The sequence below is a fragment of the Cololabis saira genome, chromosome 1, assembly GCF_033807715.1.
Source record: "Cololabis saira isolate AMF1-May2022 chromosome 1, fColSai1.1, whole genome shotgun sequence".
Taxonomy (NCBI): Eukaryota; Metazoa; Chordata; class Actinopteri; order Beloniformes; family Belonidae; genus Cololabis; species Cololabis saira.
Genome location: NC_084587.1, coordinates 40,164,409 through 40,190,128, shown reverse-complemented (window position 1 = coordinate 40,190,128; position 25,720 = coordinate 40,164,409). Strand labels below are relative to the sequence as shown.

At 40.1% G+C, this 25,720-nt stretch overlaps 1 protein-coding gene across 6 annotated transcripts; it reads right to left on the bottom strand.

Annotated features, from left to right (window-relative positions):
- Positions 1 to 5: 5 nt before the first annotated feature.
- Positions 6 to 25,471, bottom strand: LOC133445503 (meiosis regulator and mRNA stability factor 1). Of its 6 annotated transcripts, XM_061722860.1 has the most exons (28): positions 25,056 to 25,169; positions 23,781 to 23,992; positions 21,156 to 21,362; positions 20,706 to 21,050; positions 20,338 to 20,473; positions 19,974 to 20,188; positions 18,732 to 18,849; positions 18,474 to 18,646; positions 14,541 to 15,032; positions 13,642 to 13,793; positions 13,337 to 13,486; positions 13,046 to 13,232; positions 12,701 to 12,879; positions 12,493 to 12,573; positions 11,375 to 11,614; positions 11,166 to 11,285; positions 10,891 to 11,069; positions 10,565 to 10,785; positions 9,904 to 10,046; positions 8,697 to 8,830; positions 8,187 to 8,389; positions 7,614 to 7,841; positions 6,037 to 6,276; positions 5,707 to 5,949; positions 5,466 to 5,526; positions 5,145 to 5,249; positions 4,728 to 4,901; positions 6 to 2,608 (listed from the first exon to the last, which is right to left on the bottom strand). In XM_061722860.1, the coding sequence occupies exons 2-28, from the start codon at positions 23,934 to 23,936 to the stop codon at positions 2,406 to 2,408; spliced, it is 5,085 nt and encodes a 1,694-aa protein (XP_061578844.1). In that variant the 5' UTR covers positions 23,937 to 23,992; positions 25,056 to 25,169; the 3' UTR covers positions 6 to 2,405. The 6 variants fall into 6 exon arrangements, with proteins under 6 accessions (XP_061578844.1, XP_061578843.1, XP_061578842.1 ...); XM_061722859.1 differs by lacking the exon at positions 25,056 to 25,169 and adding an exon at positions 25,379 to 25,471 and having other exon boundaries at positions 20,706 to 21,362; XM_061722858.1 differs by having other exon boundaries at positions 20,706 to 21,362; positions 25,052 to 25,176.
- Between the last annotated feature and the right edge of the window lie 249 nt (positions 25,472 to 25,720).

Genomic DNA, 25,720 nt, shown 5'->3' with positions numbered 1-25,720 from the left:
AGAAATGATGCTTGTGACATTTATTAATGCAAATCATTTGGTCCCTTTAACAAGACTTGACCACCATAACCAGTTCTGGTGCAACAAGACTGTAAAACTGTGCAAGGGAGCATACAGGTTGTTGAGCAGGTAAACAAAATTCATCATAGACAAAAGACAAAAAAAAAAAAAGTCGAACAAACTTCCTTAAAATGTATAATAACCGAATGAGAGAGACAAAGAAAAAGACCATCACTTTGAGTATTTCATGAACCTAAACTATGCAGAAGTGCATATTTCAACAGATACGGACGCTTCTTGCTGATTTAACCCGGCCAAGTGAAAATTAAATTCATAAAATGAGTTAGTCGTCACTGTAGTACAAGATTTTCAACAAAGCCTAGCAACTTTAATAGTAGACTTTGTACCACCAAACTGAAAGATGAGCAGTTAAAGCCATTTTCCGTCATTAACAATTCTAAATGATCATTTTAAACTGATTATTCCTTTATGAAAATGGTTTTCTACAGTCACTAAAACACCACAGGAGAAAACAGCTCTATTAAAAACAAACACTGATTTGCTCATTGCAGAGTTAAATTAAATGGCAGGTGGAATCTTTTATCACCAAACTCCAGGCTGAAAGAGAACTTGCATCATAATAATTCTGGCCAAATCCACAAGAAACTGCAAAGTTATTTAAATGGGCTGTTACCCATTCTTTAAACATTCTCTGTGAACACAAATGAGCAGTCTGGCTTCAGTGGCAGCTGGGTTGTGCTCAACTTAACAAGTAGCCAGTGTCCGGTGGCATTTCAGCTGTGAATTAAGCCCTTTAGGCAATGAAAAGTTGAGAAATATAAGACACTTAAACCAGAACTACTCCACGTGAGAGGGTGAGGAAGAATGACAGCCCTATTCATTAAGCGCCGTGGCTGATACAAGCCATTGTAAAAGCCCGGCAGATTTCAGAGAGCCATAGAGGTTCCTCTGTCCGTACATCAGTCTGTTCGAGAGGCTTCCAAAACAACAACTATCACCTCCCATCTCATATATTCCCCAAAACTCATGCTCTCTGACCCTTCCAAAAATCTTTAACTCAATGTCAACACCACTACTGATTACAGCGCCAACTGATAGCAAAGGTTAACTCTAAAACCTTGAGCTCTTTGTGGCAACTGCAAAAGTGATGCTCCCTCTGAGATCAATCCCTTAATTGTGGTGGAAACAAAGACTGATCTTAAACGTTGTCTGGCCGTCATCCGTTCCCGCCTGCTGCTCCTTGTTAGGGATTAGAGCTTGCATAAACTCAGCTATGCACACCTTGCCCTATTCACACCATGTTTAGTGTAAACCACACAGACAAAATATGGCTACAAGCCCACAAACAAGCTGGCTACTGACTTATTGAGACACTCGAAAGTGTCAATTTCTGGTGTCTAAGCACACCCAGCAGGATTATTAAGTGACAACTTCTCTTTCAGGCCTTTCATGGTGTTCCTGGAAATTAGTCAAAATCTTTGCTGGAAATGTAATTTATATGCCAGAATAGGAAAAAAAAAAAAAAGAAAGAAGTCCAGCAACTGTTGCAATATTAGTCAAAACCTTCTGATGTTCAACTTTCACTGTTCAGAGAGTCAACATTAAGAAAAACACTGACCAGCAGACACCAACCTGAACTTTCATTCCACCGTAAATGTACTTTCACAGATGACTATATAACCAACTAATATCTAAATCTTTGCACTCATAACAGCAACCACACGAGCAGACCTCAGACTAGCTACTTCTTCAAAAACAATCACACAGACTGTGGCTAAACAGCTGGATTGCTCAGGTCGGTGGATACCGACAAAAGTACCGAGAAAAGTGACTTAATGTTGAAATTATGTTTTAAATTAAATGTTCTGTCTTTCGGAAGACAGTATTCAGGGAGGTTTTCATTATAGTTTGGTGAAATATCTCAACTGTAAAAAGATGAAATGAAAATATCGGCAATTACATTTTCTCAAATACAGAAAACTTAGCAAATCGTAACTAGCATTTTCACCACTGTTAAACGTGCTCGACAGTGACAACCAACTCAGTTCATTCATCACGAGTTCCACATCATTATTGGCTATGACTTTAACCTCAGGATGGACAAATGGAAATAGATTTTTAAACAAGTTACAGTAGCTGAATTTGGCAAATAAGAAAAAATTTAAAATAAACTGCAGAAAATCTGCAAGGAGCAGATTACACATTGGTGAACAATGGTGGAAATTAGGGGATCGAGAAAAGAGAAGAAACACTGCTAATGTGTTGGTGTGTAAAAGTAAAGAGACAAACGCTTTGAATGGTTATTTGGTCAACTCTTGAATTTAGAGTTGCAGTGTGAGTGTAGCAGTATTAATGTAGAGCATGGATGTGTGTGTGGCAGAGAATCAGAGGCCTGCCGTGAAAGAAAAGTTGGCAGCTAGTTTTATTCTGCTCTTTGTGCCTCTTCTGCTTGGACTGTCCATGGACAAAGATGTGGTAATGTCTGGAGGCGGTGCAGGTCCGGTAGCTGCAGAGTCGGTACAACACGCAGACTTCTCAGGCGGATCGGAGCTGCTGTCTGCTGCTTCCTCTTCAGATTCATCCCTCTCTATTATCACACACAGATACAAACAGAACTTAAACAAAAGATGGAAACTAAAGTGTATGGTTTTAATCTCAAAAACAATGACTCTTGTAACCAACTGCAAATTAATCACCAGTTTATTTTGTTACCTATTTAAAGCATGAAAGAACAGTTTCCTCTTTTTGATTGTTCATGGTGGTTGGCGAACAAACAGTTTTCACCATCAGCCGACATGCAATGTTGGTGAAAAGGTCTTAAAGTTGGAGCCCAGGGGGACAGGGGCCTCATGTACAAAGAGTGCGGCGTACAAAAAAACGTGCGTAGGCCACTTTTCAGGCTCACGGTCAGATGTTCAAAAAGTGAAATGAACGTATAAAATTGAGGTTGGCATAAGTACATTTCTGAGGTTTGTCCGTTGGCGACACTAAGCGGCGATGCAGTGAAGTGCAGAATATGAGAAAACGTGACGTCAGCAATAAGTTCACAACCACGTGAAGGACACGACAGTCCCGACATCACCAGATCAGTTACACAAGAGAGGAGCTGCAACAATCTCACAATCAACCACATGGACATATAAAAGGTAGGAGAAATGGCAGCCTTGGCTCCGTTAGAGGAACCTGCTGATGCAGGATCAGGAGCGAGTCTTCAGGGACCATACCGATCTGCTGGTTTAGGTACCAAGAGGATCCTTTTGGATCTCTGCCCTGAACTGGACCAGCTGCTCCGGTTCGGCCAGCTGACACTAGCCTGAACTCATGAAGCTCTGACATCTCTCTGTCACCATGACGACGTATGGGACGACTACTCGAGACAAAAGCCAAATACTAAAACATCCCATAACCGTGTCGGGACAGTAACACATTAAAATACAATTTGCATCGAAGAACTGGTTCCCTAAACTCTTTTTAAAATAAAACTAACAAGTCACTGAAATGTTGGTTGCTAAGAACTGATGTGACTCAGCAATATATGAATAAAGTTGTTATTGAATGTTTAGGCAACTTTCAGAGTCTGATATAGAGTCGGCTGCAGGACTATAGAAAGTGTCCCAGATCGGTCTCTCCTCCTGCGGCTATACTTTTGAGAGAAGTGATTGTGGACACGTATTCTGCGGGTTGTGAGACTCATCACACACATATATTGGTCATAATGTGCTAGTATGTTAATCACGTGACAGTAAAACGAAAGGAAGAGCCGTTTTTCGATCCACCAACTTAATTTATGGTGTCATTTCTTAAAATACAAATAAGAAAAAAAAAAAAAAAGAGTGTAATGATGCACTAACGCTGAATATAAACATTCACAAACCTGTATGAGCATAATAAAGCCACAACTCTTCACAGAAAGCAACTCAAAACAAGGAACAAAACTCTAAATGCAATGCGGTCAACACAACTACTGCACGCTACTTTTCCAGGCTTCAACTTCTGACAGAAGTGTCTCCAGCTCACGGTCAAGGTTTTTTTTTTTTTCCCCCACTTGTTGGATGAGCAGTTTTCAATGGATATTTATCCTCATTATCATATTCTAATGGATCTACTTGAGGGAGGTTTAATTTTACGTTGGTTGTGATGTTCAAATGAAACGTGCGTGGATTCGGGCGTACGCACAGCTTTGAACATGAGAAATTCTTTCTGCGAACGCAAGATTCCTGCGCAATGATTCATGATGAAATCCACGCACTCTTTGTACACGAGGCCCCAGTTCTTGGGCTATAAACAGTGCTGCAAAGGCTCATAGGACTGTTAATATTTCTATTTTGGTCACCAATGTAGCCATTTTTAACTAGAAATACAGTTGTTTTGTGCAGGCAGTGTGTTGGGATATTTTCAATCCCAGTATAGTAGATTAATTGGGTTAATAATGTGCTACTGTGACAAAATCTCCTGTTGCAATTAGTCAAGTTACACATGTTCAACTTTAAGTGGGTGAAAGGGCTGAATAAGCTGACTTTAGAGTACAGTACACCCTCTAACTAATACAATTGCATGCAATGTCAGAAATAAAAGAAATAAAATCTTTACAGCAATAAAATAAAACGGTTTAAACTTTCCTTGAGTACTTTAAATATTAGAGCCATGTAAATAATACAGAACTAAAAGAAACAAATGCACTTAGAAGTTGAAACATTAAAACCGACCTGTTGGCAGCTGTAGAGGTGGGGTTTTCTCAAAGTGTATGAGGTCCACCTGCTGGGGGAGGATGGGGTCGGGGTGGAGCTGAGGGGACGGCAGGCAGGACGGGACAGGCCCGCACAGCAGGTCCACTGATGACAGCAGACACAGGAGCTCCGACTTCACATTCACATCACTATCTACAAAAGGAAAACAAAAACGCAGCAGTTGTCACCTGCACTTCTGTACGGACAAGAAAGTGTGTATGAATGCATCATCATCATCCATCAATTGATCTCACAAACAACTCACTTTTATGAATTATATATTGTGTTTATATAAATAATGTTTATATAAATAAACGAAAAGAAAAAGAACAAATGGCCCAGCAACTGTGACAGCAGCAGCTACAGAGAGTCAGTTGATTAAAGACGTTTCATTACCTGGACTCTGGGGTTGAGATGTTTCACTATTTGAAGGGTCGTGTCTCGGGCTCTCCATGTTCTGTCCTGGCTGGGGACTATTTGGGACTGATGAGCTTGCCTTTGCTAAGAAAATAAAGAAAGAAAGAAATAACACAGAAGAGGTATATTATTGTAGCCTGCATAACTTGTGTGGTACATCTCGGGAAATCTGCTTAACGACTATATTTTCCAACCTGGGCTTAGCTTCTACTTTAGTGTCACTTCTGCAAGGTATTAAACGGATCATCCTAACATACAATACAATAATAAAACATGCAATGAGATAAATATCCCCCTCACCTTTCATATTGTTTTTCAAAACGATAATCCTTTTGTGCCCGTGTCCTTTGATCCAGACCACCTTATAATTCAGCCCACAAGACCAAAATAAATAAAATGGTTGAAATTAAGAAAAAGAAAAGAAACATAATTTATAGATTATTCATAACTCTGAAAAGATTTTTACATTAAAAAGCACTGAAATTCATATTACTCTTCAGCTTGATCTGAGCAAATGTATGAAATTAAAACACATTTCCACCTGAAGAATGGTGCTGAGCAGCTCATCAATACTCGTGTATCCGAAGGAGCAGGGTTCGAGGTTGCAGCCTGTGAATTTGTTATAAGCCCCCTGGAACTCAGTCAGGAAGATCTGGTTGTAGTGGTAAGTGTGGAGGAGCGCACGTACGTTACGAGCAAACTGGTAAAGCCGGGTGAGCTTCACCCATTCATCCCCATGGCTACTGGCAGCTTCACCATTTTCACTACTTTCATCATGGTACAACTGTAAAAAGGAAAAAATGTCAGACATCAACTTGCTGAAGCGAAAAAAAACCCCATATAAACTGAGTCATAAAAGCTTTATTCCAACCTCCACAAGATTTGGGAGACTCTTCAGCAACTCGCTCAGCGAGAGGAACCCATATTCACACGGATTGAGCAGGGTGCCGTGAGCAGTCAGGTAGTGATGCTCCAGCTCCAGCACCTTCATTCCCTTGCTGACTTGCTCATTTTCTTGGGACATGAGCAGAGCCAGCAGCTGGGAGGTAAGCAACCGCAGAGACTTCCGGTTGATCAGCTGCACCTCCCGACCCACTGAGGTATCCACAACCTTGTTCAAAACAAAAGAAAAAAATAAAATAAAGAAATCTATATTGTGGGTGGAAAGGTGTAGGGGTGAACGTGCTGGTTCTGATGCCTCACCAGTATCAACACAGCAAGCAGGGACAATGGTTGCACATGTAACTAAAAAGCTGAACTTTGAGGCCCTGTCCCAATACTACCACTACCCCTAGTTTTCAGCCCTACCCCTAAATTTTGCGCATTCCCGTGAGGGTAGTGGTGTTCCAATACCTCTTTCCACCTAGGGGTAGTGAAGAAAACTAGTGTAGTGGCTATGAATCTGGCCCTACGGATCGAGGGATTTCCGATGCTCACTAGTTGATCTGGGGTCAGAAAAATTTCCCAGAATGCTTTTCGTCGTCATTTGTGGACTGAATAAAAAAAAAAAAAAAAAAAAAAAAAAACAACATGGCGGACATTTCTTATTTTTTAGTGAATAAAATCAATATTTTGAGTTAGTTTCTGCATAAAAATGCGTTTTGATTGCATTTCTAGCAAGAAATATATATTTTACTTTCATAATATTCACTCAGTGAATGTACATAATCACTCGTTTGCCCGTTGTCAAAGATCACGCCAGAATAAAGGCTGATTAATGGTTCCGCGTTACACACGTCGATGTTACGCGGTGACGCGCACCGTACGCCGTACCCTACCCTACCTTTTTTTATTTGTTATAGAGGCAATGTACATTAATGAACAATTAAAAAAAATGTAAATGCACCCAATTGTAGCCAAAAGGCTAATTTCCATTGGCAGTCCCCCTGACTGAATGATTTATTTCAGCCAGCGGTAATTCCCAACAGAGCTGCAGGTTTCTCCCCCGGGACGACGGCGCAGGGCGATCACGTCTGCTGCTGCGCCCCGGACCGGCGGCTCTTCTCATCTCCGAAAATATCGTGTCAAATTTCTTAACAGGCGTTATTTGGATAAACTGAGCCCAGGTTGGGGATCTTAACGGTTACTTTTACGCCTGAAAAAATATTAAAACTTAATAAAGTGGCATATTAACAGCGCTACAGCTGAAATTAAAACAGCTTTTTGCTCTCAGCTTCCTGATTTTAGGGGTGGTGCTGAAAGATGCTAAAATGCTAAAATTGGTGGCATTGAGCATTTTATAAAAGTGCCATATCAATGAATCCACCACCATTTTTTCAATTTAATATCTAAAATACCAAAACGTCGTCATACGGCACAGCAAAACGTGAAACTTAGATTCAGCTGCTCCACAAACCCTGTTAACGCCTGAAGCGTTACATCCAGCAACATTAAATTAAAAGCTTCAGGCATTCAAAAGCAAGAATGTTTTAAAATAGCATTTTCTACCTTGACCACATGACAGAGCTTGGCCAGGAGAGCGGGCAGGGAGGTTGCATCGAAGTCCTGCAGCCGTAGACCATAGCCGAAGGTTTTGCCGTACTCCGTGAGCAGCTGGCTGACAGGAAGGCTGTAGTTTTTCTGAGCTCGGAGCAGCTTGACCAGCTGAGCTGCCAGCGCTTTGATACACTCTACCTCTGTCAGGGTCAGAACTTTCTCTTCACCACATTCCAACACCTGAGAAAGGAGAGAGGACATTCAAATTTAAAAGATAATAAATTAAAAGAAAAAAAATAAAAAATACAATTTTTTTTTTTTTTTTTTTTTTTTTTTTTTAAAAGAGTGACATCAGAATATACTACCCAGTTCTGCACCAATACATGCTAAGAAAAAATAAATAAATACTATTGGAATTGGCGTAGGGGCAATTCAATTTTAAAAATGAGGAAACAAACTTGAATGAACAACATTTACCACAGCGTTGGTTCCTGATTTGTTCTTTGCTGTTCAGGCTACCAAACACTGGATCTGATATTCAGGTCAACAGGGACCAAAGCGCAGAATCAACACTTTGGGACTTACCATCAAAACATCAGGGATCGCTTCAAAGAGCTCCACGAGCTTCGTGAATCCATAGTAGCTCAGCTTGCACTGGCGACCAAAGTGGTGGTGGTAAGTGGGAATGAACTTGCTGAAGAGCATTCGACAGTGAGGCTGGTGACGGAGCAGATCCACCACCTCTTTTCCAAACTGCTTGCTACGCTCAATTTCCTCCAGAGTGCGCTCTGGCAAATATGAGGGAAAGTTTGATAAGACTCAGGTATATGTTTATAATAGAATAAGCAAACAGTGTAATTATGACTTAGGCTATTACTTAAGATGTTCAGAAATTAAGGAACAACAAGATAAATGACTCTAAATGGACAGCATAGGAAATTGCAACACCAGCAGTGAAATCCAATTAAATTAACTTAAAAAATTTGAATTTAGTTAACCTTTCAGTTAAGCTCTTGCCAAACTACAATGCACAAGGAAAATTTACATTAAACACTTCAACATGCAAGTATTTACAGTAACTGGTGTTAAACTGACCCCTCTTGGGAACAGAGATGACCATGTCCGTGGGCTGGTGTGTGATGGTGATGGTGGTGTCGGGGATCTCTGTCAGCAGGTCCATCAAGTCACAGATACCATAGTCATTTACTCGGAAGTCTCTGGAGAAGCACCTGATGCAAAGTATCAAGAACATATCATAAACATCTTTGACATCAAGGATTCAAACTCTTCTGACTCCATCTTCTCCAGCTAGTGGTTACACGCACATTATTTTTTTTGTGTGGGGCGTCTTTGAATAATTACTTCTACTCTCGGTGAAAGCAGACACCTTTTCTTCTCCCTCTCCCTCCCTTATCCGCCCTGCTGCTGCTCTCTGTCTTGTGCCATCTTTGTTAATTTATTTGGAGACCTCCCTGCAAATTTCACGAATTTTAAACCATGAATCTGGTTTGCTGGTTTCTCAACGTAATTGACCAAATCTTCTCAACGAGAAGACGGGGTGAAGGAGAGCCTGTGTGCCCTGACAGGACGTTTGCTGCCGGATACACGATGGACTCCTGGCAGAAGTGGAGGGTTGTGTGTCTGTCCATACTGTCGGTGGAGGATGTTGAAGATGTTTACTTAATGGGATTTTTGATAGCAGGATTTCTGTTCTTTGGAGTTGGCGGTTACCCGGCATATCGGCAAATTCGGAAAACGTCTGCAGCTATTCTGGCCATTGTGAAGCTCCCGGGCCTGCGTGAGCGATTATGTCGTGCTATCCGTGGGGACGCTGTGTGGGCTAATTCGCAAACTTGCACAAAATCGTAGGAGAGCTGTGGTTTTCGTACTCATCATCAGCAGGATGGAAAAGAACTTGGAGAAGTTGCAAGCTCGGCTGGGTGGTAACTGACCATAAATTCAGCTGTTTGGAGTCGAGATGTACCAGAGAGACTCTTAAGACTGACGGAAAATTACTGGAGTCAACCTGACACCAAACAATTGTTGTTATCCAAATTGGCTCTCCTGTTGCGCCAGCCTCCGGGTCCTTGTAAGGCTGGCAATCCCAATCTCTCCTGGATGGTATTCTGACAAGATGCTCTTCTCCTCCCTCCTCCCACCCAAACGTTTTTCCTAAGCAGACCAATTTTTGGAGCTTTTACGATTTTTTCCCCCTAAATAATGAATCTTGAAAAACAGTAATAATAAATGGAAGTCACAGAAAAATAAGCATCATCAAGAGCTTTAAATAATGTTTACTGACCAATGATATGCCTGCATGAAATCCTTGATTGCAACTTGTTTGCTGGCTTGAAACTTGAGGAGTTTGAGCAGGTCTAGGGTGAATCGCTTCACTTGCGCTCGATGGGTCAGGGTCAGTAAACGCTTAGTACCCATGCCCAAGATCTATTGAAACAAAAAGAAAAGTAAGTGTAAGTATATACACACACACACACACACACACAGGTATATATGTATAAAACAAATAAAATTAAAATAAACTGCCTGCATATATAGAATAAAAATGCTTCTTGAATAAAATAAAACAAATATCCCTTTCCTGCATAACAATTAAATTAAAATACACTGTGCAATTAATACAATGTAGACAGTAACAGGCAGACTTTTCCACTGTTGTGCAGTTGTGCAAATAACAAAACATTTATGCAAATCTCAAATAAAACATTCAAGTCAATTTGTCACAAAATAAGCTATATCAAAATCATAAAAAAAAAAAGTAAAAAAAAAAAAAAAAAAAATCGATATAAACGATATTGTCTCGTACCATATCGCGTTTGAAAATATATCGATATATATGAAAATCTCGATATATCGCCCAGCCCTAATATTAATATATATATATATATAAAATTTTAAAAATGTGAAGCATTTAAAATGTGTATCCTTGGTGCTCATCACAATACCTGCAGAACATGTGGCACAGCTTCCAGAAGCTCCAGCAGCTTAGAGAAGCCATAGTCAGAGACACGGCACTGCTTGGCAAAATGATGATGATACAAAGGTATGAACTTGCTGATTGACATGATGCAAGATGGCTGACTCTTCAAGACATCAATGATCTCTCTACTAAACTGGATGAGCTGTGGATTGCCAACTGGACTCTTACAGCGTTGAATCCATGGCTCTGTATGGAGAGGGGGGGGGGGGGGGGGGGGGAATGAAAAATTCACAAATGAAAAAATATTTATTTAAAAAAGCTACTCTATTATTAATGTTCTAAATATCCTACCAGAATTTTGGGCTGGTGGTTTGTTGTGAATCCACTTGATGACTTTGAAACCATTCTGAGCTGTGACTATTGTGATACTGGGCACACAGGTAATGAGATGCTCCAGGGGAACAGCACCCTCATTTGTCTCAGAGCAAAGTTGCAAAGGAGTGAAATTTGCTGCATAGCAGTCTGGAAAACTTAATTGAAATAGAGCACAAAACAAAGGCTTTAACACATATGCAATACTGTTAGATATACAAATCCCATACATGGGTTAAAGAGCTGACCATTACCTGAGCAGGGGAAGAGTGCCATCATGTGACTGCAACAGACTGTGGACCTCGGAGGCCAAAGTGCTCAGAGACATTGCAACGAAGGGAATCTTATAGGAGTCTGGGTCAAAGTCAGCCTCACTGGGGTGGGGGAAAATAAAATCACTCAATCATTGATGGAAAAAGGGATGATGGTTCACAAATATTGCGTATAATATGAGGTTTTATACCTGAAATCCTGCCATGTGTGATGTTGTCTACAAACAGGTTCATGGTACTCAAGCTCCTCAAACACAACAGGACTCCCATTTACTGAAGAGGAGCCTTCCTGCGAGTGACAAGATCCCAGAGGACTCTGGCGCTTTTGGTTGTTGGCCAGAAGGCATACCAGCCTTGAGCCTCCCTGTTCTCGCACCGCAACAACATCTGGCAGCCTGTACAGATCACTTGCCACAATTTGTCGGGAATATCTACATTGGGGAAGGGAAAAAATAAACATGTTTAAATTGCCACAAAACAATACAGTTACATTATAATGCAGGGGTCACCACGTTGTAGCCAGAAGACAGAACTGATCTGATACCAGCGTTATTTAAAATGTAATTCCTCTAATGAATTAAAAATATATATTTTTCCAATTATGATCAAATAAAGAATCTATCAAATAAATCAACCCAGGAATTCAGTCTCATTTTGAGTGGGCAGAGCAGTTTCAAAGATATACAGTATTTACAACCTGGAAACTGTACCATGGCTACAGGCGTTCAAGTAAAAGTCAGCATTTCTAGCGACCGGCAGGAGCTGGTCATCAAGGACAATACATTCTACAGGTTTTTTCCATCATTGCTCTGGTGTCTGGTTCTCTTTGAGGACATTCTCTTACTTCTGAAAACCCAACTCCAGTTTACTGCTGTGGTTCATCCCTTTTTGCCAGTGACTTGAAAAATGCATGCTTTATCACATGATGGCTGCTGAAATAAGATTGCTTGTGTCGTTTTTTAGAGCAACATTCCTGACACCTCTGGAAATTGCAACCTTGCATAACGAGCAGTTTTCCAAGTGGGAACTTCCCAGCCTAAAATAGTGCCATATTTAGGGATGCATGATATACATAACGTTTTAAAGACAATGACATGGAGGATTGCTGTTTCTCAGCAGGGATAAAAAAAAAAACAACAACAAAAAACAACTATATATTTTATATATAATTGTTAAAAAAAAGGGGGGACAGCAAAAATGCTAAAGCCATAAACGACAAGGTGATGGAATTCAAAATGTTAAGTGATACCGATATCAGTATTGAAACAACTCAAGTTCAAAAGCCACAAATTGAGATTGTGTTACTTACTTCTTCTCATAGATCTCGATGAACTTGAATATAGGAAGGCAGCTGGCAGGTGCATCCTGAAGAATGCAGGTGATCTCAGTGCTGAAAAATGACAATAGTGAACAAGAAAGTTGGAAAACAAAAAACATCCCCTAAAATTTCAAACTACGAAATACATATTCACAAAATCTTCAATGAAACACAAAATGTTATTCAATATCAACTGCACCTGAGCAAGGCAAGAGATTTGTTGTTGCCACCAGTTATCAAAGAGACCTGAATGCGTTTGCCTCCAATCTTATGTCGGTGCAGGCCACTGACAGCACTAATGGCTTGTTGTAGGGATGACATCTGAATTGTGGCCTTGAGCTGATAATCAGTGTGGGGGCTCAGCTCCACAACTTTCACCTAGACAAAACATGCCATACCCAAAGGATTATTATGAAGCAATGGGGTTTATCTTGTAGAAGATATTCAGTTACCGCAAACAAACCTTAGTATTTCTTTCCCCCCCATTTGTATTCATGGGATTTTTATTTGACTGGTATAATGACACTGCCAGAGAAAACATTACCTGGCCATAGCGTGAGAAGGTGTCATGTAGTGCCTGCTGCAGATCCTTGCGAGACATTCTGTAATCCAGGTTGGCCACATGGACCTCCGCCCCCTCTGAGAAAGGCTCGATGGAGCCTTCAGGGCATGGACTACGGGGGTTAACAAGCAGAGGCGAGGAGCGACTGGACAGGCAGGGGGAAGCACTCCTTTTGTTGGAGGAAAAGAAGATTAAAACAAAAAAAAAAAAAAATATATATATATATATATATACCTAGCCTAGCATTTCATTTAATACTACTGTATGAAGTACCTTGTAGACCAAGAGCCTTGAGTAAAGACAACAGGACTGAAGCTCCTGTTCAGTCTGCTGAAGGCTGAGGGGGTGCTAATCTGGAACTCCCCTGAACTCCTGTTGCGTTGTTCTAGAGATGACTCACGTCGAGGACTGGAACCCTCTCTTCTACAAAGGAGGATGGGAAAATGAAACAATTTTGGTTTTCAAATACACAAAAACAACTAATAACAGGAGAAATACAACCAGATATATTTGGTCAAATCAAGCACCAAATAATTGTCCTTCTCATCAAATGTTAAGTCTATGTCCCTTGTGTATACCTCCTTCGGCGCATAGATTCTCCATTGATGCCAGGCTTGGACTGCTTCTCCAGTGATCCAGTCTCATTACCATGAGGTGAAACTGAAGCTGCATGTCCTTTACCCATGTGGTGCCAGCCCATCTTGTGCTTTACCTCTATACTGTCCAACTCCTGGATCAAGCAGAGAGGAGGATAAGTTAACATCTTTTTTGCAAATGCATGTATGCCAAAATGTTAAATGATTTTTAAGCTTTAAGAGGGCAAACAATGCTGTGAGATTTGACTGTCATACAAGACCAGTTAAAAGAATTGTGACAGCTGCAGTGAAAAGAAAATTGTAAAATATATATTATATATAAATATATATATACATAAACTACAGTTCTGTTTGCTGTACAGCTCAAGAGATGGTTAAACATGCTCCATCCTTTGTTCATTAATAGAGCAGTAAAATCCATTTTTCAACAGTGGCTTCTTTGATTGCCATTAAGCAAGAATAAGTTCAGCCAAATTTGCTGCCAGAAGCCAGTCATAGTGGAAAACGTCACAAACCAGTTTTCCATAAAAAAGAAAGTATGAAGCAAACTGGTTACTTACAAAAACGGAATTATGGCATCACAGAAAAGAGCACGCAAGCACATACAAGCACACACAAGCTATGAGGCAATTCATGCACTAATAGGTTAAATGACCAATGAACAGGCAGGGAAGCAGGGGATGCATGAAGCTGAGAACAAATGTACACGAGCACTGTTTTATGAACGAAGACAAGCAAGTAGTTAAAAACTGTTAGTTAAAAAGGAACAGTTAGAAGGACACTGGAGGAAGGAGAAGCTAATAAAATTGTATATGGCAGCCCAGACAAGGACAGAGCGCAGTGGCGGCTGAGGGGAAGCAGGCAGGGATGAGTCTGCTGACCTGATGGCGCTTGGTCGGAACACCACCGGGAGGCCCACTGGACCCCCTCCTGGGACTGTAGGGCCTCTCGGGTACTGGACCAGGAGTAGGGCACAGGCGGGTTGTTCGCCGTGGCCTCCTGGGCGACCTGGGCTTCTCCAGAGGCAGAAAAGAGAAGGAGGATATGGATGTGGGAGGGACAAACACTGAATCCTGGGGTTGAGGCAAGTGATGGGGCTGACACAGCGCAGCCTCAGGACTTGCATCATCTCTAGGCCTTGGAAGGGAGAGGCTGATTCGATGGCCAAACACGTCCTCATTTTCCATTCGCTTGCGGGCCCGTGCAGCTGCCTCCGGGCTGCCAAAACGGAGGACGGCTGTGCCCTGGGTCATGCCCAGCACCTTGCCGCCGCAATTGGCTGATAGGCGGCGGAGCCTGACCTTCACAGCGTTCCGCAGGCTCTTGTCACAGATGACAGGGAGGTTGCGCACATACAGAAGGTTGAAACTGGTCTGGGGGAGGGGAGGAAGAGACACCGCGCCTGTCTGGTTTGTATAAATTTCCACTTGTATGAAATGAATTGGAAAAAAAAAAAAAGTGTCTTTGTAAAACAAGTTCAAGAATGGCTGATAGTCTCACACAGTGATGACAGGAAGTCCTTCACATATTGTTAAATCTCGGACGTGAACCAAATCAATCTACGCAAAATACTTCACAAAAGATAAAGCAAAACCTTTTTTGGAGCATTTGTTGATCTAAAATAAACACCTACAATTTCACATTAAAGTTGTCTGGTGGAAGAGACTGGTCCATCATGCTCCCAATTTGGGGACAAAAAACCTTTTTCCACACAGGTTACCAATAAGCATCATATCATTATAAATGTATTCTGAAGATCCTTTGTCCTTGTCTACAGTTCATTTCAAGGATCTATGCCACACTAGACCAAAGGGAGACATTTAACATAGGCTTGAGGGGACCATATCTTCCTTCTTAATATCTTACATAAGTCTTTTTTTGTTGTTGTAATTGTTTAAATAAACTTCTCGCTCAAGAGCTTGTTCCAATACAAATACGTTCTCGTGCATCTTCTTCTAATGACTTCAAACCTGTAGCCCTTACATCATGCATCATGAAAGCCCTGGACTTTTATTGGCCCATCTGAATAATTAAAGAATCACCTGTCAGGACTCACTGCAGTTTGCTTATCATCATGGGGTTGAAGACACCATCATACACCTGCTTCAACTAACCCACAGTCATCTGGACAGAGCAGGCAGCACTGTGTCCTTTGATTTCTCAGGTGCATTTAACACCACCCAGCCTGCGATTACTACATAAGAAACTCATAAAAGATGCCTCCACAATCACCTGGATTACAGACTACCTGACTTGTGCATCTGACCCGGTGGTCAACAGTACGGGAGCACCACAGGGGCCTGTACTCACCACTGCTTTTCAAGCTGGACAACTCTGCAGTTGTGGGGTGAATCAGTGAGGGACAAGAGACTGAGTACAGAGAACTGATGGACTGTGTGTTGGTTTAAGGAGAGCCAGGATTAAGTCAAATAGTTTTTCCATCATGGGAGAAGACGCAGACGTGGTGGAGGAGAATAAATACCTTGGGTTCAGCCGGATAACAGACTGGACTGGAGATATGACACTGATGCCGTTTATAAGAAAGGACAGAACAGACTTCTTGAGGAAGCTTAGGTCCTTCAGTATTTACAGCAAGATGTTATACATCTTCTGTAAGTCTGTTGTGGAGACTGCAATCACGTCTGCAGGCTGCTTTTGGAGGAGCAGCAGAGCCGATGACAAAGAAACTGGACAAACGGATCAAGGCTGGCTCTGGTCTGGGGACTGTCGTGCAGCCTCTGGAGCTGATTGTGCATGGAAGGATACTTCATAAGATGAATCATGGACAACCCTGATCTACCTCACAACACAGTGATTCAGTACTGACGTTTCTTCAGTCAGAGGCTTCTTCAGATCCACTGGGATTAACAAGATTGAATTGAATCTCAGGAGGGATAGGGTTTACATTGTTTGAAGATAATCAATTGAAGCACAGTGCCATGAAAAGAACTGGCTTTTGGTTCTTAACCTGTTGCTAATGAAAACCTCTGCATCCAGGGGCAGGTGGCACACATATTCAAGTCATTTTTAATAAGACAAAGCATAGTACAATGTACACATGCACGAAATATGCATGAGAAAAAGCTCAGCTTTAAGCTTGTTAAGTTTATTTCCACATAAATGACATTTCCAATGAGCAGCAAACTGAACACATTGTAAAGACGAGACTGTCAAAGAAAACCAGATGTAGCAACCTGCTGCTACATGCTACAAACACTGTTATTGGTTGAAAACCAAGAATTCACAGAATGAAGTGGTGCCACTCCGATTTGCAATTAAAGAAAAGGAGAAAAACAAAATGAGAAAGAAACTTTACTTTCAATAATACCACTTTGAATTCCACCTCACCATCATAAATACGTCTTTGTAGGCCCTTTTACACTGGTAACAAAAAGCAGGGATTGTTGCTCAAAATGTGTCACTCCATACCAGCGAATTTAAAGCGGCACGGAAAAAAAACACACAACCTCGTCCTTAACAAAAGATGTGGTGTCAGAGCAATGACCAAATCTGGGTTCATGACATTGTTAAACGGTACAGCAGGATATCTATTTGTCCAGGGCTGAGCATGATTTTCGGATTTTAATAGTTAAAACAATATTTTCAACAATTAAGCCAATCGACCTCCTTGATCGTTACTTCCTTGTGGTGATATATTGCTTACCAAGAACTCTATATGGCTATCAGAGCTCTGATAAAAAACATTATAGCCAACACTAGAACGCGATGCAATTCACTTTTTTTTTTCCTTCGTGTGAGTCAGAGACGCAACTCGTCAGTCTCAGTTAACAGATCGTAAGAGATCTGTAATTTATGTGACCTTGAAAACAGGTGCTTAAACGAGTAATATCAGATTGGTATTACATTTCTTTGAGCCTTTTGGTGAGTTTAACTGTCCCACTGAAGTTAGTTTCTGAATCACCACAAGCCCAAAATTTTAGATACCACATACCACATTACTTCGACTGCTCAAACTAGGATTAAATTAACTTCGGGATACGATCTGTTTCTTTTATTATTGGATTTGTGAAAATGTTAAATAGTTCAATTTCACTGCGTTTTCATTGGTCCTGATATGAAAAAAACCCAACTCTTTCAAATTTAAATAACCTTAATTGGTGCACCATATACATTTCTCTTCCTGTGATGCATGATATACTTTGAAGCTGAGAAAATAAGTGTATTCAATTCTTGATCAAGAATCACTTAAATGTCCCTCATCAGGAAGGAATTGTACTCCTGGAGTGGCCTGGAATATGTGTAAAATCCATGAACAGAATATCTACTCAATCTCAAAAATGGCTGTGCACCATCACCCATTATAGAACGTGCAATGGTCTGAAAGATCCTACCCAGGTGAAGGAAATAAACTTCCACAAAAAGATGCACCAAGCATGTATGATTGTTGCACAAGAGTACAGGAACTAATTTCTGCTAAAAGTGTTTTAACAAAGTAGCAATTGAAACGTGAATACTGATGTAATTAAGGTTTTTGGTGTTTTGCTTTACCATTGTTAAGAATAGTATGTAGATTGATAGGAATAGAAATATTTTCACAGAAAACAAATAAAATAAGAAAAACTTGAAAGGTTCTGAAAACTCAGCAAACACTGTAGAACAAAATAAAAATAAATCAATTATTGAAACTTTCTTTCTTGGAGAGTCCACACTTCATTGAGATTCTCCTTTGTTATTCTCAACACTTACCTTATTCAATACAGTGTGTGTGTGTGTGTGTGTGTGTGTGTGTGTGTGTGTGTGTGTATATATATATGTATAAAGCTTTGACTGGCGTGTAGCATTTAGAGGCCTACCTCTGCTTTGACAAGCATGCGTGGTGGTAGATCAGCTGTAATGTCTTCAAAGGCCACATGGTAGTTGGCATGCTGCAAAAGAGCTGATGATGTATGGTTGCCATGGACCAGAACTACGCGGAAACCATGGCGATGCCGCAAGTCACTTAACTCGCTTGCAAAATTCACATCCGCTGTTAAGAATGAAGAAAAGTGTAAGCACAAACACCTCTGTAATTCCCCTGATGTAGTTGATTGTAGTTCATTTGGGGAACTTACAGGATACAAGCACAACCGTTGCAGGTGCAGTGTGGGTCTCTGCAAAGCGTCGCAGACTCTGACGAAGCTTGTCATCTGCAGCATTCTTGGCCGTAGCATTAATATGTGCAACAGTAACCTGATGAAATGGCAAAGATCTTATTTTTGTTACCAATGTATAGTAACCGATCTGATATACAATTATGGATAACTGTAACCTGTAAATCAAATTTACAGTATCAAACTAATAAGCTCTACAGTGGTGTACAACCTCAAATCAGAAATCCATCTTCATGGACTGATGTATTGCTGTTAGTCAACTAATCGATCAACAATACTGGGCCACGATATGTTTCTGCTGTCCTTGTAGAATATAAAAGTCAAGTTGGACACTGATCTTTACACAAATGTATCCACTTTGCAGCGTACAGGTGGAACAAAGTTCCTGCTATTACCTTTTCCCACAATTCTAGTCACTTATAAAGCTGCTTTCTTTGCCTTTATTTTCTGGTGCAACCTATGTTGTTCTTTGCCTATTGTGACCCTCATTTGATTCATTTTTTATTTTAAAATCGATTTTATTCATGGTTTCATTACTTATCGTATTTTAATCCATAATTCTTTGTTTCTTTATTAATGTGTAGCCTTCATCTTTTAAATGTGCTATATGTAGCACATTTAGCCTGCATCAGATCCAGCGATGCAGCAATGCAGATTACTACAGGAAAGTCTTTCTTTCCATAACATACAGCCATCTACAATTATCCTTGATAGTAACCATATTACTCCCTGAGAGAATTACTGCACCATCCAATTTAAGTTGCTCCATTTTCATTTCCTCTCTTATTGATCACTTCATTTATTAACATTTATAAGTTTGTGTAACTTTTGGTGGTTCTTCTCTCTAATCTGTATAGCCAGGCAAACGTAGCCTTTTTTGAAAACACCAACACTGTACCCTGAAATAAGTCTTGTTGTCGTACATACGTTTACATAATTAATAAGTCGCAATATACCATCTTAAAAGCATACATTTCATAGCTTGTTTTCAATAAGAAATTATTTTCAATTGATTGTGCAAACCAATTGTGTAACTCATACAGCCATTACTAGTAGTATACTACGGTAGTAATTTCAAATGGAAATGTAAAAAATATCAATGGATTATGTGAGTCATTTTCAAAAAAATATTGTAACAATTAAACTGACAGATTTTCAACTTTATATGTAAAAATAAAAAAAAAATACAACTCTTGGTGATACCTGGCTGTTGTTGAGCTCTTCAATGACAGCTTTATTCTCTTTGCTGATGTCACAGACGCAAATAAATTCTGCTTCGCGATGGCCCTGGAAGAAACGGCTGCGAATACGCTGAACCACAGCTGCAGCTGAGCGTCCGCTGGGAACATTGCAGTTCTCAATATCCCAAAAAACACCCACTGGTGGAGTATTCTCAGGACCAATAATCTCTGCAGAACCTTAAAAAAAAAGGGTCATTAAATTAAAAAAACAATAATAATTTACCCAAATATCTCAATCAGTGAGATGACTTTATTACCGATACAGGTATGGGGCAATTCAAAACAGTAATAATAAATCAACTAACAATTTTAAATGTTAGCCTTACCAAGGTTGGTGGATGTCATAAGCACCATGCCATCAGAGGACGTGCCGCAGCCATTACAAATGGGGACAGAAGCAGCCGGAGGGAGAGGAACTTTGGGCCACACCTTGTCAGACTCTGAAGGTAGACCATTCATGGGCTGCAAACAGGGATAATTTTGAGCAATCATTATTAAAATAATCTAAATAACTGGCAGAATGATAACGTACTAATGTGCTGAATGACAAAAAGGTATGGATCATTCTGTAATAAAATCAAATGTAATACTGTTTGTATAAACCATTCTAGCCATTGTTGGGTACAGAAGACAGTTCCCTGTGTATTTGTGACACACAATAAAAGTCTCTATGAAAGAAGTGAACTCTACCAACCTTCAAAAAGCAGTCCTGGCAGTAGTGTTTCCCCTTCATACAAACTGTGCGTTCTACATTTAGGTGCAACGGATTAGAGTAGAAGTGTGCTGAAGAGGTCGAAGTGGTGGTGGTGCTTTGGTGATCACTGAATACACTTCTCAGGGATCTTCTGGCTGACGTATTGCATCCCACACCACACGTGTAAAAGTCAGAAGAGGCCAAGCAAGAGGTATGCAGGGTATTAGGTAAAGAGGAAATTACAGAAGCCAGGGGTGCTGAAGAAGGGAAGAGGTTGGGCTGACTGCATGGAAGAGGTACCGCTGAGCAAGTGTGGAGAAGCCCTGAGCAGCAGGGAAGGGAGGGCTGCGATGAAAGAGGTTGAGATGTAGCAATTGAGTAAGGCGGCCAAGGTTTGCAACCCAGACTGAGCAAGGGATCAGAAAGGTCACAGTGGGTGCAAATGCTTACTTTGGGGCTAGCCCCTTCTTGTTGCTTCTGTGGAGGTGTCCTTAGTTGGGAATCCTGTCTAAGCTGAGGAGGAGGCAGCAAGCAGGGAGGAGGCAAGGGCAGAGGGGCAAGAGGAAAGGGCTGGGATAATTGCGAAGAAGGGTGATGTGGAGGTGGGGGGACATCTTTAAATGCCAGCGCAGCATTTCTGTTATCCATGTAATTGTTCTGAAACATAGAAAAAAAACAACAACAATTGAATAAATAACATTCTTCTGCCTAAGTTACAAACCTAGGTTGTAAGATAAACCGTCAAAACTGGGGTGTGCAGAATTAATATTTATTTTTTAATCAAGGTTTTATTTATTTGTAATTAGTTTCAAATATGAACCAAAAAAAACTAAACATACAAAGATAATCCCAAAGGAACAAATAACCTCCCCCAAAATGTGTACAGCTCCGGGCATGTCCAAAACATCTGCAACAGGGTAGCTGGAGCCCGCCTGCATCGATCACATGTGGGATATATGGCTGGATTGATCTTAAGAGTCTAGCTTTTGACCAATGCAGACAGTGGACAATTTTAATTGGACAACTGCATGTCTGAGACATATGGAGGAGAAGAAAATTCTTTGGATTACTTTGCACCAATCATCATCCAAAATCGAGTTGCCCAAGTCTGACTCCCATTTATTCTTAAGATCTAAAAGGTGTCAAATCATGCACGCTAAGTAAATGATAGATAACAATTATTGTCTGCTTCCTGGCCTGTTTACGTATGAAAATTGCGCCCAACAAAGAATTGGAAGGGCACAATGGGAAAATATCTGAATTTGAGGATACAACATTTCTAAGCTGCAAATATTTATAAAAATGTGACCTGGGAATATCATACATCTGTACTAGCTGCTCAAATGAGACAAAAACACTATCAAAATAATAGGTCTGCCAATAAGACAGCCACCTTTCTAGACCAAATATCAAATGTCTTATTCTTCAGTGATGGGATAAACAGATTATAATTTGCAATTGGGCGTCAGCCACCCAGTAGTAGTACTGTACATGAAATTTGGGAGTGCCATCCCTCCTTTCACTCGAAGTCTGTAATGTATATCCTTTGATCCGTGGTGGCTTTTTGTTCCAAATAAAGGCTGATATCTGATTATTTTGTTTTAAAAATAAAGGATTTTGTAAGAAAACCCTGGGAGACAAAGGAAAACATAAAAAATGTAGGCAGCACACTCATCTTTACAGTATTAATCCTGCCCCCCAGGGAGAGAGGCAGGGGACGCACCATTCAATATCTTGCTTCAGATAAGATAACAGAGGCTGATAGTTAGATAAATACAAATCTTTATGACTGTGTAACCCAAACCCCAAGATACTTGAATATCTTTGGACTAATTTTAAAAGGAAGTCTAGGGGTACCTGGTCTTACCCCTTGCCAAAAGGGATCATTTTACTTTTATGAATAATGACCTTGTGGCCCGATATTTTGCCAGAGTCGTTGAGTAGGACAATTAATTTAGGTAGACTCAAAAGAGGCTGTGAAATAAATAATAGCAGATCATGTGTATTGTGAGATTAATTAACCTTTAAACTTGTTTTTGTCCTTATGAGGCTGTCACATGCTTTGTCAACACATATCAGAACAGCCACTTCCTGATCTACTCAGGTTTTGAACTGTCCTGGGTCAATCACTCTACTGTAATGTCATGATTCAATCACACGTTATCACTTCCACCCATTGTCTACTGTCCATATACGGTCAGTTCCTGCATAATGCAGGAGAAGGACCTTTGGAGAAGCATTCTTGTGCTCTCCCCTTCTGCAGAAGTGCGTTAAAAGACCATTCCAAGCAGTCTCTGTGTTTTTCCTCGTTACGAACTTATGTAATGTTGATTTAGACCTTACATTTAAGTGAAACTTTACGCTCTATAGAATTAAATATTTCGGACTGGTTGAGTGTTCCCAGGATTCAATTTCAAGTTTAATTCATCAAAGTAGCTAATAAAATCTGCTAATGCTGTACCTTGGAAATGACTGTCGGAGCCAAATTCAAACTCATTTGATTACATTCCTCACAACAAGAGTATGGCACACCAGCCTGTGGTGGTCGAGCATGTCTCATCTTATGTTTGTTGATTTCCTACATGCATTTTTGGCATCTATTGGCAGTGACTACATTTACATGAGCAATAGCCTAAATAATAAATTTAATCAAAATGAGAAAATATTCTACTTTATGTCTTAAGTTGTTTTGAGAGTACACATTTTATATTCCAGGTTTACATGTTGAGGTGCATAATCTGATTGATGAGATGCCCCTTGCTTCTCCACGCCTCTATACTGGCATACTTAATCTGATTACTGCTTACTCCATTTATTACCTTATTTTGACTATTTATATAGCAATTTAATAATCTGAGCATTGCGTTAATCTGATTAATACTGGAATATCGTTGTCCATGTTGTCACAACCCAAAAGAGAAAACCCAAAAAACACAAGTGTGGAAATAGAATATGTGATAAATAACAATGAACACATCAAGTTTTAGGGAATACTTAAAATTAAATTCAACTTCCACCATACCACCCTAACAGTAAGTTAACAAATATCTGTACAGCCCACAGACGAATACCTACGTCTTTATTAGCCTGATGAGGTGAGGCCGTGTCATTTGAGGAGAAGCAATCTTTGAGTGTCCATAGCAGGGTAGAGGCCTCTGTGTTTGGGTGAATATGCCATGGGAGGGGTCTAGAGCTGCATATGGATTTCTCTTTTCCCAGTCCTTCCATCATACAAACCACAGGGGTCTCTCAACATACTTGCATCTCTCCTACCTTTCATGCCTTCCCTGAACAGAAAAAAAAATGTACATACGTTTTTTGTGTACGATTTACATACATACAATAATAAAATATACACACACACACACACACACACACACACACACACACACACACACACACACACACACATACATAACATATTAAAATATACATACATACACACACACACATATATAAAAAAATATACATATATATTATATATATATATATAAGTATGTATGTATATTTTTTTATATATATGTGTGTATGTATATATATATATATATATATATATATATATACGCACACACACACACACATATATATATATATATATATATATATATATATATATATATATATATATATATATATATATATCAAAAAGTTTAGAAAAAACTGCAGATTCAACAGCAATAATAATAGTGACAAGAACAACATTACTATTCCTAATACTAACAACAATAATACTAATAATAATAATACTAACAACAATAATACTAATAATAATAATACTAACAACAATAATACTATTAATAATAATACTACTAATAATAAAAATACTAACAACAATAATACTACTAATAATAATACTAACAACAATAATACTAACAACAATAATAATAATAATAATAATAATAATAATTCTAACAACTATAATAATAATACTAACAACTATAATAATAATACTAATCTCAGGGGACGGAGCGAGCTGTGACGTAACACGCCATCGTGGGGAAACCCTGGACTCAACAAAGGAATTGAAACACGCTAACAAACTTTCCCACTTCAACCTCATTTTATGAAGCTTATACCACGGTGGCGTTTGACCAAAACCGAACTGTAAAACCAGATAATTTGGTGATAAATATCGCCGTGGCCTCCCGGTTGTTTACCTTGGTAGAGGCTGGTGGCGTTACTAGCAGCTACACTGCTACTAAACATGAGCTATGAACCACAACAAACACAGCCTTCACTAAACACAGCTCTTCACCAGACACACATGGAGCTGCTCTGGGATAGTTACGGCTCAACTATCAGTACCTGCAGTGGAGATTAAACATGTACAACAGTCTAATATCTACCTGCCTCGTCTCCACTCTCACATCTTCCCATCCTCCTTCCCTCTTTCTCTCTTTCTCTCTCTCGCTCTCTCTTTTCTTTCTCTTTCCCTCTCTTCCTCTCCCCCCTCTCTCTTGATTCAGAAACGCGCACCTTTTTTTGTAACCGTCTGCTGCCACAAAGCAGGATTAGCTGTCGTAAAGCATTTCCGTTGTGTAAATGTTATTGCGTTTGATAACAAGCTTTTCTACTTAACATTATTTACCCTTTACTATATTAACAAAACAAAACAGGAGAGTTTTAATCAGCAACAAAGCTTATTAAATCTCAGATTTTAAAGAAATACATACTCGACCTGGCGATAACTCGCCCTCGAGGGGACAGGACTGATGTAAACACAACTAAAGGCTGATTTATGGTTCCGCGTTACACCAAACGCAGTAGTCAACGCCGTAGGCTCTGCGTCGATTTGACGCGGAACCATAATAAAGGCGGGTCGTGGGAGAGGTTTGTTCCTCACGTAACCTGAGCACACCCCACCTGTGTGTGTGTGTGTGTGTGTGTGTGTGTGTGTGTGTGTGTGTGTGTGTGTGTGTGTGTGTGTGTGTGTGTGTGTGTGTGTGTGTGTGTGTGTGTGGCGGGGGGGGGGGGGGGTCTTCCTCCTCCTCCTCTTCTTCTTCTTTTTTTCTTCT

What these genes read in the sequence shown, in the direction of transcription:
- LOC133445503 (XM_061722859.1), bottom strand. Translation starts at nt 23,936, where the DNA reads ATGATGGAAGGACTGGGAAAAGAGAAATCCATATGCAGCTCTAGACCC. An exon ending in CTCATCAGGCTAATAAAGAC is followed by an intron (nt 21,363 to 23,780) that starts GTAGGTATTCGT and finishes TCTATGTTTCAG; the next exon opens with AACAATTACATGGATAACAG. An exon ending in GCCAGGACTGCTTTTTGAAG is followed by an intron (nt 20,474 to 20,705) that starts GTTGGTAGAGTT and finishes CCCTGTTTGCAG; the next exon opens with CCCATGAATGGTCTACCTTC.